Source organism: Anoplopoma fimbria, chromosome 18, assembly GCF_027596085.1.
Source record: "Anoplopoma fimbria isolate UVic2021 breed Golden Eagle Sablefish chromosome 18, Afim_UVic_2022, whole genome shotgun sequence".
NCBI lineage: Eukaryota > Metazoa > Chordata > Actinopteri > Perciformes > Anoplopomatidae > Anoplopoma > Anoplopoma fimbria.
In genome coordinates, this window is record NC_072466.1 from 5,063,409 (window position 1) to 5,075,832 (window position 12,424).

Genomic DNA, 12,424 nt, shown 5'->3' on the forward strand with positions numbered 1-12,424 from the left:
AAAATAATTGATATAACAATTGGATCAGATGTTCACTGCATTGGCTATAATTATGTAATGTGCCTTTTAAATCATATAAACCAAAGAAAGTAGGTTAAAATGTCAACAAAGAATTTTGGGTATTTTATGGGCAAAATGCTTTTGGTTAAATGCTTCAAAACCTGATGAATTTTGGGTATTTTGTGGGCAATATTTATTATATGCCTCTTAAACCATATAAACAAAAAAAAAGTAGGTTAAAATGAGTGCTTTTGGGAAAAAACCTGATGTCAACAAAGTTTAATTTTGGGTATTTTATGGGAAATATTTATTATTCATTCATTCATTCATTCATGCCTCTTAAATCATATAAACAAAAAAAAAAAAGGTTAAAATGAGTGCTTTTTGGGAAAAAACCTGATGTCAACAAAGTTTGTCAAGTCTCGCGATACTTCCCTACTGGAGCGCACAGTGGCAACGAGAACGAGATCTGTCGTGGGACGGAGCGCAGAGAGAGTTGTTATCTCGGAAGAGAGGCGAGAACAGACCGAGCAGGAGCAGAGCTTTGGGGGTGTGTGTGTGTGAGGTGTGTGCAAATGTGATTATTACAAAAATGTAATATAGGCCACAAATGAAGCTTCTAATATTTATAGCTTTAATTTGAAAAATAATTGATATAACAATTGGATCAGATGTTCACTGCATTGGCTATAATTATGTAATGTGCCTTTTAAATCATATAAACCAAAGAAAGTAGGTTAAAATGTCAACAAAGTTTAATTTGGGTATTTTATGGGCAAAATTAATTAATGTGCCCCTTAAATCATATAAACAAACAAAAAAAGTAGGTTAAAATTAGTGCTTTTGGGGAAAAACCTGATGTCAACAAAGTTTAATTTTGGGTATTTTATGGGCAATATTTATTATATGCCTCTTAAATCATATAAACAAAAAAAAGTAGTTAAAATGAGAAAAACCTGTGTCAAAGTTTTGACTGGTACTGGATATTATTATGTAATGTACCTCTTAAACCATATAAACAAAAAAAAAAGGTTAAAATTAGTGCTTTTGGGGAAAAACCTGATGTCAACAAAGTTTAATTTTGGGTATTTTATGGGCAAAATTTCTAATTAATTTGAAAAATAATGAATATAACATTGGATCAGATGTTCCTCTTAAACCATATGAACAAAAAAAAAAGTAGGTTAAAATGAGTGCTTTTTGGGGAAAAACCTGATGTCAACAAAGTTTAATTTTGGGTATTTTATGGGCAAAATTTATTATATGCCTCTTAAACCATATAAACAAAAAAAAGTAGGTTAAAATTCGTGCTTTTTGGGGAAAAACCTGATGTCAACAAAGTTTAATTTTGGGTATTTTATGGGCAAAATTTATTATTATTATTCATGCCTCTTAAACCATATAAACAAAAAAAACAAGGTTAAAATTCGTGCTTTTTGGGGAAAAACCTGATGTCAACAAAGTTTGTCAAGTCTCGCGATACTTCCCTACTGGAGCGCACAGTGGCAACGAGAACGAGATCTGTCGTGGGACGGAGCGCAGAGAGAGTTGTTATCTCGGAAGAGAGGCGAGAACAGACCGAGCAGGAGCAGAGCTTTGGGGGTGTGTGTGTGTGAGGTGTGTGCAAAATGTGATTATTACAAAAATGTAATATAGGCCACAAATGAAGCTTCTAATATTTATAGCTTTAATTTGAAAAATAATTGATATAACAATTGGATCAGATGTTCACTGCATTGGCTATAATTATGTAATGTGCCTTTTAAATCATATAAACCAAAGAAAGTAGGTTAAAATGTCAACAAAGTTTAATTTTGGGTATTTTATGGGCAAAATTAATTAATGTGCCTCTTAAATCATATAAACAAACAAAAAAAAGGTTAAATAGAGTGCTTTTGGGGAAAAACCTGATGTCAACAAAGTTTAATTTTGGGTATTTTATGGGCAATATTTATTATATGCCTCTTAAACCATATAAACAAAGTAGTTGAATGAGAAGGTGTGTCCAAACTTTTGACTGGTACTGGATATTATTATGTAATGTGCCTCTTAAACCATATAAACAAAAAAAAAAAGGTTAAAATTCGTGCTTTTTGGGGAAAAACCTGATGTCAACAAAGTTTAATTTTGGGTATTTTATGGGCAAAATTTATTATATGCCTCTTAAATCATAAAAACAAAAAAAAGGTTATAATGTCAACAAAGTTTAATTTTGGGTATTCTATGGGCAAAATGTATTATATGCCTCTTAAACCATATGAACAAAAAAAGTAGGTTAAAATATGCTTTTTGGGAAAAACCTGATGTCAACAAAGTTTAATTTTGTGTATTTTATGGGCAAAATGTATTATATATAGGTTAAAATTCGTGCTTTTGGGGAAAAACCTGATGTCAACAAAGTTTGTCAAGTCTCGCGATATTTCCCTACTGGAGCGCACAGTGGCAACGAGAACGAGATCTGTCGTGGGACGGAGCGCAGAGAGAGTTGTTATCTCGGAAGAGAGGCGAGAACAGACCGAGCAGGAGCAGAGCTTTGGGGGTGTGTGTGTGTGAGGTGTGTGTGACAGAGTGTGTGTGTTTGTGAGGTCCAGAGCAGGCACGCTGGCGGACTTCAACATGTCCTCCGGGGACACGCTGTACATCGAGACGGACGGCTCCGAGATGCCGGCCGAGATCGTGGAGCTGCACGAAATAGAAGTGGAGACCATCCCGGTGGAGACCATCGAGACCACGGTGGTGGGAGAGGAGGATGAGGATGATGAGGATGAAGATGATGATGATGAGCCTATGATTGCGCTGCAGCCGCTGGTTCCAGACGACCACCACCATCTGCACCATCACCACCACCACCACCACCATCAGGAGGTGATCCTGGTGCAGACCAGGGAGGAGGTGGTCGGAGGAGACGACTCGGACATGCACACGGATGGAGGCAGTGGCTTCGAGGACCAGATCCTCATCCCGGTGCCTGCACCCGGGGTGGAGGACGAGTACATCGAGCAGACTCTGGTCACCGTGGCCGGGAAGAGCACCGTGGGTCGGATGAAGCGAGGAGGAGGAGGAGGAGGCAAGAAAACGGGGAAGAAGAGCTTCATGAGCGGGGAGCCAGGGGGCAGAAAATGGGAACAGAAGCAGGTGCAGATAAAGACACTGGAGGGGGAGTTCTCTGTCACAATGTGGGCATCGGGTGAGTAGAAACCTTCCTCTTGGCACCGCCACATGAGGCCTCTTTTCTCGGGGCGTTGTCCTGCAGGGACAGCCGGATTCCTGCACAAATGCGTGCGTAATCTGTGCGTAATTTGTGCGTAATTTGGGTATGTTGAACCCGGAGTGGTGCATGGAAATGTTTTTGTTTTGAAGGGAGGCCATGTTTTAAGGGTTGATGGGCGCCGCCATATTCCTCCAGACTAGTAAGTATGGCGGCGGCCACCCCGAAAAAATGGCGATAGTGGCGGCCAGGCAGAGATGGCGGCGCTGCTGAAGGGGGAGGAGGGAGTGAGAGAGAGAGAGGGGGAGGTGTGTATATATATATATATATATGTATATATGTGTATGTATATAGAGAGAGAGACAGCTGAGGGGTTTGGATATCTGCATGCTGCAACAACTGTGCTGCAGCATGCAATTTGTGGATGCATGTGTGTGGTAAAGTTTAACATGCATGGAAATGTGATTGATTATTGGTGGTAGCTCTGCCTCTGCAGCGGGCTGAATGCTGCCCCTGTGCAGGGTGGTGGTACTGCATGCAATGTCCTGTTTACCAGGTGTTTACCCAGCATTGCATGGCAAAATAGCACATTTAAAGGTTGCAAAATTCAGTAGTTTAGTTTCTATTACACATGCACGTCTTAATTGGAAGAGTTAATTTTAGTTTTGCATGCTTGATACATGACACTTTATATAAATGCATGCTTGATACATGACACTTTATATAAATGCATGCTTGATACATGACACTTTATGTAAATTAAGTATAAATATGTGCAAATCCACTGCTTTAGATGTATGTGCACACCTTGTTTTGTTCTTCTCTGTTGTGTTTATTATACACATTTTGAATAGACATATAAGACAGCTGAGGGGTTTGAATATCTGCAGGCTGCAACAACTGTGCTGCAGCATGCAATTTGTGGATGCATGTGTGTGGTAAAGTTTAACATGCATGGAAATGTTGATTATTGGTGGTAGCTCACCAGACTGCTCTGCCTCTGCAGCGGGCTGAATGCTGCCCCTGTGCAGGGTGGTGGTACTGCATGCAATGTCCTGTTTACCAGGTGTTTACCCAGCATTGCATGTCAATAAAGCATATTTAAAGGTTGCAAAATTAACTTCCAGTGCACTCTGCAGGCTGGGTGACAGTAAGATTCAGTAGTTTAGTTTCTATTACACATGCACGTCTTAATTGGAAGAGTTAATTTTAGTTTTGCATGCTTGATACATGACACTTTATATAAATGCATGCTTGATACATGACACTTTATATAAATTAAGTATAAATATGTGCAAATCCACTGCTTTAGATGTATGTGCACACCTTGTTTTGTTCTTCTCTGTTGTGTTTATTATACACATTTTGAATAGACATATAAGACAGCTGAGGGGTTTGGATATCTGCATGCTGCAACCACTGTGCTGCAGCATGCAATTTGTGGATGCATGTGTGTGGTAAAGTTTAACATGCATGGAAATGTGATTGATTATTGGTGGAAGCTCTGCCTCTGCAGCGGGCTGAATGCTGCCCCTGTGCAGGGTGGTGGTACTGCATGCAATGTCCTGTTTACCAGGTGTTTACCCAGCATTGCATGGCAAAATAGCACATTTAAAGGTTGCAAAATTCAGTAGTTTAGTTTCTATTACACATGCACGTCTTAATTGGAAGAGTTAATTTTAGTTTTGCATGCTTGATACATGACACTTTATATAAATGCATGCTTGATACATGACACTTTATATAAATGCATGCTTGATACATGACACTTTATATAAATGCATGCTTGATACATGACACTTTATGTAAATTAAGTATAAATATGTGCAAATCCACTGCTTTAGATGTATGTGCACACCTTGTTTTGTTCTTCTCTGTTGTGTTTATTATACACATTTTGAATAGACATATAAGACAGCTGAGGGGTTTGGATATCTGCATGCTGCAACCACTGTGCTGCAGCATGCAATTTGTGGATGCATGTGTGTGGGAAAGTTTAACATGCATGGAAATGTGATTGATTATTGGTGGTAGCTCACCAGACAGCTCTGCCTCTGCAGCGGGCTGAATGCTGCCCCTGTGCAGAGTGGTGGTACTGCATGCAATGTCCTGTTTACCCAGCATTGCATGGCAAAATAGCACATTTAAAGGTTGCAAAATTAACTTCCAGTGCACTCTGCAGGCTGGGTGACAGTAGGATTCAGTAGTTTAGTTTCTATTACACACACACGTCTTAATTGGAAGAGTTAATTTTAGTTTTGCATGCTTGATACATGACACTTTATATAAATGCATGCTTGATACATGACACTTTATGTAAATTAAGTATAAATATGTGCAAATCCACTGCTTTAGATGTATATGCACACCTTGTTTTGTTCTTCTCTGTTGTGTTTATTATACACATTTTGAATAGACATATAAGACAGCTGAGGGGTTTGAATATCTGCATGCTGCAACAACTGTGCTGCAGGAATGCAACTCTGGATGATTGTGTGTATGTGTGGTAAAGTTTAACATGTGTGGAAATGTGAATCGATCAGCTATTGGTGATAGCTCACCAGACAGCTCTGCCCCTGTGCAGAGTGGTGGTACTGCATGCAATGTACTGTTGACCAGGTGTTTACCCAGCATCGCATGTCAATAAAGCATATTTAAAGGTTGCAAAATTAATTTCTGGAGCTACTTCCAGTGCACTCTGCAGGCTGGGTGACAGCAGGATTGCACGTCTTAATTGGAAGAGTTAATTTTAGTTTTGCATGCTTGATACATGACATTTTATGTAAATGAAGTATAAATATGTGCAATCCACTGCTCTAGATGTATGTGCACACCTTCTTCTTTGTTGTGTTTATTATACACATTTTGAATATTGACTATAATTGTCCTTGGCTGGTTGAAGCCCTGCTTATTTATTTTTCCTCTGCACGTTTGTCATGTTTTAGTTTCGTATTCTCTTTTAGCAAGATAGTATTGTTTTTACATGTTCACAGCATCATTTGCAGAGTAAAAACCTGCAAAACCATATGCAGTATGGAGTGAACAATACTTGGGATTAGACTGAACATTGGCTTTTAATTTTTTTTCTATGCAATGCCAAATTAATCATGCAACAATAATGTGACTCCTGATGTGTTTGCCCTCCCTCAGGCGTGTTGCTAGGGACGCACCGTTATGTTATCGGTTCAGTCTCTGTAATGTATTCCTAGATCACCATGAAGACATCGACCATGAGTCGGTGGTGGAGGAGCAGATCGTCGGGGAGAACTCCCCTCCGGACTACTCCGAGTACATGACCGGGAAGAAGCTGCCCCCTGGTGGCATCCCGGGCATCGACCTGTCCGACCCCAAACAGCTGGCCGAGTTTGCCAGGTGAATTGCAGGATAAATATGCAAAATATATATATATATATATCACAAAGGTTAAATGTAGTGTAAGATACACATGGCTGTGACCCTCTACACATGTGTCAGATATTCTGTTTAACTTGAGTCTGTCAAGCCAGAAAAGATTTAAAGCTTTTATTTGTCACATGTTCAAACTGTATGTGCAGTTAAATGAAGGATGTAATAGATGAGAAGGATTAGAACAATAATTCTATTTAATAGTACAAATAGAAATGAGGGAAAAGAGTAGATATTTTTAATACAAGTTGTTGGCATGTTTGTGTGTCTGCAGAAAGCTTTGATGGAGCTCTGTGTATAGTATTTATTAAGGAGGTTATACCATAGCAATGGGATGAAATAGACCAGAAGAAAGTTTTATACAAAAACTGTAGCTGCAAGAAAAGAAATACAGGTCAATCCTTTTGTTTACATACTTTTCTATTTATTGGAATTTAGCTTCTTTTTTTCTCTCTCAAGATTTAAGAAATTATTTTTAAAAGTTTTTATTTGTCACATGTTCAAACTATATGTGCAGTTAAATGAAGGATGCAATAGATTATGATTAGAGGAAGACGACAAATTAATATAAAGAAAATATAATTATTTATAACAAAAAATATTATACAATACCATTGTTATGTGCTGAAGTAGACCAGAAGAAAGTATTATATAGACCATAACAAAAAAAACTAGTGCTGCTGCCCAAAAAATTGTGAGTTCATGTTTTGTATGTGTAAAATGAAACCCACAGCAGTTCACAGAAGGAAAAAAACATCAATATAGTTATTAAGACATTTTTATTGATTATTATTCATCCAGTTGTGTTGTCATTTAATCATGCAGCCTGTAAAATGTCAGCTGCCTGGATAGCAGGCTTGTTTAACGGAGGGACCAGTGAATGTTTATAGTGAGTGGGCATTATGAGATCCTCTACCATAACAACTTCACACAGTCTTTCCTCCGTGTGCGTCACTTTTCTGTAAACATGTTCCATCATGAGGTGAAATGTCACATGAGGATGTTTCCACCGTCACCGACAGCCACTTACTGACACTGGCTATTGATTAACTAACGCAAATCAACATTAAAACCGGAGTAGAAGATAACACAGGGCGCTTGTGTAAAAAGGAATGGCTTTGCAACACATCTGTTTTTGTTTGTTTGTTTAAAAATTCAATAACATGTCCTTTTTTATTTTTCCCTAAATCAGGATGAAGCCCAGGAAAGTCAAAGAGGACGACGCTCCGCGGACGATAGCTTGTCCTCATAAAGTGAGTCTAATGACGTCGTCCCCAAATGAACCTTCTCAGCACAGAGTAGAGCTCACAGCTCCTGGTGGGGTTTAATAGTCTGACATGGTTGCTTTGTTGCTTTCTGGGTAATTGAACATTCCTGTAAAGGTTATTTAAAGTGCATTGATTTTCATGTACTTACAAGAGCAATCAAACCTTATCCTAACTCTGCATGTTTAGCTAATGTAAAGGATTGTTCACTGCCATTTAAGCTGTTCACAATACAATGCAAATTCAGGGGAGAAAAGACGCAGCTCAACTTTTTTCTAGGTTTAAAGGAAATTAAGCAAAAATGCTGGGGCCACTTGACATTTATATACGAGGAATCAAAACCCTTTTGGTGCAAAACTTTACAAATCTGATATGCTTGTCAACTCTGTGTCTGCACTTTCTGTTTGTGTCTCCAGGGCTGCACAAAGATGTTCAGGGATAACTCGGCCATGAGGAAGCATCTCCACACCCACGGGCCCCGCGTGCACGTCTGCGCCGAGTGCGGCAAGGCGTTCGTCGAGAGCTCCAAACTCAAACGTCACCAACTTGTTCACACGGGGGAGAAACCCTTCCAGGTTGGCATCCGGACTAACTTTAGACACCCACTCGCACTATTTTTAAGATTTTAAGCACATAAGCTCGTCACAGTTTTGAGTCAAATTCGAGCTAAGGAGAACCGGATGATAAGAAATGTGACTCACCAACTACTAGAGGAAGGACTCTGCATCGACATCACATTCGATTACGATTCACGTGTCAATACTTTGAATGCACAACGATTCTTGTTGCATCTCATGTATTGCATCCTCAACTTTCTAAATATTACTGCACATGGTAACTTTTTCAAGAATATGAGCAATATAAGCAATCGGATAAATTTGAACTCCCTTTGATGTAGAAAGTTATTTCAAAAATCATATAAATATAAAAAGGTGCATATTTCAACGCCAGTATCCGTTTTAGCCACTCAGTAAATACACATTAGAAAAACACACCATAAATCCTGCCGTAATCTCCAAAAACAAGTTTTCATATAGCAGTTGGCATTTCACACTGCATAAACTAGTTTACTTTCGTTAGTTGGTTACTCTTCCTCACTTGTAGCTCTTTTACTCTTACTTGGTTTAATTCACTGCATTTCCAGATAGAACAACACCTCAGCCTGCACGCACAGTTTTTTCAGCACAACATTTTTGAATCGGAGCTTTTAATATCGCTGTCAAGAGCAACGAGTTAGCGGACTGCCGGGTGCAGCCTCATCTCTGTGCACGAGTCCTGAGCGAAACACAGAAATCAGAGGGGAAGAGAGAAACGAGCACGACAGCTTAAATAAAACCAAACTCCCAATACTAAGTCAGGGTGGATTGATGTATTTAATAAAATGGAAGTGTATCTGCTCCGTGACATGCTGAGTGATGGATTCAAAAACACTTTCAGTGGGGATTGGCCGTTACTCTTTATAATAACTTTTGACATATTTCAATCAAATTTGTATTTTTGTCTAGCTTTTGCAACACCTGTCAAACTTTTGCAACACCTGTCAAAGTTTGCAACACCTGTCAAAGTTTCTGTTTTTGCGCATATGCAGTTTACAATGATAGCGTTGACAGATTTACTAACAGTGTTCCTGGTTAAGGAGCTCATCATTGTCAGGCGCGAGCCGTCAATTTTGCCGACTGAAACGACGACTGTGACTAGTTTGTATTTACAGCCGTGGCCGTAGTCGTTAGCTATCTAATGAAGCTAACGTTAGCTTCACGAGTTGGTTAAAAACATCTCGCACATAACTTGTAATATTTCTGAATTATGCATTTGATGGCTGCATACACAATATCGTTATTAAAGACTAAGAATAAAGCAGGTGAAAAGTCAGCATCCTCAAATTAAAGGGGAGAAAAACAGAATAGTGTTTTTGTCCTAACATAATAACTCTGTTTGGCTGCTTAGTTTTTATTGTTTTATTACCAAACGGTATGTTTTCACTTTTAATGTAACAAGAGGGCTGTTAGGATGAACAACTGACAATTCAGTTAAGAGCAGGAGAGACTCTTGATGGCATCAAGGACCAACTTCCACGCAGTCTGGATACACTACTCTGTTAATGTACATCTTTATAAAATAACCTGTAAAACCCAAAGTAGTTGTTTTGTTAAGTAGTAGTAAGTAAGTAGTAAGTTAGTTAGCCGGACGCTTGCAGCTAACATAAGAACAGTTAAACACACTGACACACAAGTCCGTTCTTTAAACTTTTGCTCTTGTATCTTTGGTTTTTGGACAGTTTAAATACACAACCCTCCAAACTCTTGAAATGCAGAGTGTCATTCTCAAGACTCTGCATCGCCATGAATAGTCAAATTAAGCCCATGTATTGGATCTCACACACTGACTCCTCCCCCTGCTCCTCTCGTTTCTTTTAGTGTACCTTCGAAGGCTGCGGGAAACGGTTTTCTCTGGACTTCAACCTGCGCACACACGTGCGGATCCACACCGGAGACCGACCCTACGTCTGCCCGTTCGACGGCTGCAATAAGAAGTTCGCTCAGTCCACCAACCTTAAGTCTCACATCCTCACACACGCCAAAGCCAAAAATAACCAATGAGAACGCCGCCCCCCCCTCCCCCATCCACCAGCGTCAAGACACAAAGACGACAAGAGAAAGGAAGGAGGAGAAAAAAAAAAGCGTCCCAGCGGCACACCTGAACCCTCTTATGAGACCGGAATGAAAAGCTTGAGACTTATTGATTTATATGGACGAATCTGACAGATTAAAAGACTTAAAAACACTGAAATTCAGCTAGTTTTTCCTGCGTCCCCTTTCTTCTGCTGTCACATTGGATGAGGAACACAGTGACTATTCCCCCAAAAGCCAACACGGTCCCTCTGGTTCTCCAGTGGCACTCCGCTGCCAGAAGATGGAACTCATGGACAAACATCAGAGACTTATTTTTACCAGAGCGAGCAGAGAAGCAGCAGTCTATTAGTATTTTTATTTTTTTCACTTAGCTTTTATTTTCCACAAGTGTGCATATTGTACACTTGCCTCAGGCTATGTTTCGTAAAAAAAAAAAACGTGATTTTTTTTAATTTTTTTTCCTCCTCGTGCATTATGAAATCGTACCGCTGACACAGAACCCGTTTCACACGTATGAGAAGTTTAACAACAGCTGTATGTTTGCATCTCCACACCCCTCTTTGGTTGTATTTTTCTCTAACCACAAAATAACCGTGTATACTTGTATTGTATGGCTGTATTGAAATTACGTAGACATAGATAGAGGTGTGATTTAAAGTGTTAACCAATTAAACTTTTAGTCATGAGTTGCTTTATATTTTCTATGAACTGTCTTTACACAGATGAATGAGTACGATAAAGATACTCAGAGCGAAGTCTCGGTTGAAATACCCGGAGCATACATTGAATCGACTGCGAGACCATCACTTTCTTTGTTAGAATGTAATGTACAGACGTCAACCATTGACTTCCTTTTGTTGATATTTACACACATGTATCTCAACTGCCCACAATAAAATGGCTCATTCCCACCCTGTCAAAATATACAAAAGCTTTTATGAAGTGCATCTTTTTGATTTATTTGTTATTCGTCTTTATCGGTGTTAACCAAACATATTCTTTATTCTGCTTGTTATTATCACAAACTATTTAAAATGAGTGTTTTGGCACATTTTACCCCATTTAATACAATTTTAGGTGGATCATATAGAGCTGAAACAATAAGTTGATTAACCAGTTAGTTGATCAAGACAGTTAATCAGGAAATGTACTCGAGAAAAAACTTCTGTTATGATTTGAGGCGTTGTATAAGATATTAAAAATGTTTTATTGAATAAGTAATTTCTCCAGGAAAACATTCTTTAGTTCCATCTTCACGAGCGCTGCTGTTCCTCGTCATGTATGAAAGTAAACTAAATATCTTTAAAGCATAACATTCAAATGTGATTGAATGTTATGAAACGTTAACACTTCATAGCGGCCATGTATGAAGATGAAAACCTGCTGCCAACTTTTCAAATCAACATGCTGTCAAATCATTTTAACAACATCCAAATAGATTTTTCCTTTTAGCTTCCATTCATACACAGTTAAAGTAAATATCACTGGTGTAAAGTACCTTTACTTAGTAAATTGCATAGGTACAAGTATGTGATACTTGAGTATTATGTTCATTTATACCCCTGCTTCACTATATTTCTAAAGGGAAAAACATTTATTCCCCTCAGAAATATGTTACTCCTTACTTTGCAGATTACAATTTGCCATTTAAAGAGAAGATCTTATAAATTATTACAGATAATTATGTATATTAAGCAGTTAAAATGATCTCCAGCAGGTCAGCTACAACATTAAACATTAACGTACTGCTGTCAATGCATCAGTACTAATTATCCCGTAATTATTAATATAACACAGACAGGCGCCATTCTGCTCAATGAGTGCTTTTTATTTTTAATACATATGCACTTTTACTTTAGTACTTTTTTTTTTTTTTTTTTTTTTTTAAAGGAACGAATTGCTTCTGGTAGAGT

At 38.6% G+C, this 12,424-nt stretch overlaps 1 protein-coding gene across 2 annotated transcripts; it reads left to right on the forward strand.

The window, feature by feature from the left end:
• The first annotated feature begins 2,397 nt into the window (after window positions 1-2,397).
• yy1b (YY1 transcription factor b) lies at window positions 2,398-11,442 on the forward strand. 2 transcript variants are annotated; one of them, XM_054618814.1, is made up of 5 exons: window positions 2,398-3,187; window positions 6,418-6,580; window positions 7,806-7,866; window positions 8,295-8,453; window positions 10,296-11,442. In XM_054618814.1, the coding sequence occupies exons 1-5, from the start codon at window positions 2,617-2,619 to the stop codon at window positions 10,476-10,478; spliced, it is 1,137 nt and encodes a 378-aa protein (XP_054474789.1). In that variant the 5' UTR covers window positions 2,398-2,616; the 3' UTR covers window positions 10,479-11,442. The 2 variants fall into 2 exon arrangements, with proteins under 2 accessions (XP_054474789.1, XP_054474790.1); XM_054618815.1 differs by having other exon boundaries at window positions 2,401-3,187; window positions 6,430-6,580.
• The last annotated feature ends 982 nt before the right edge of the window (window positions 11,443-12,424 follow it).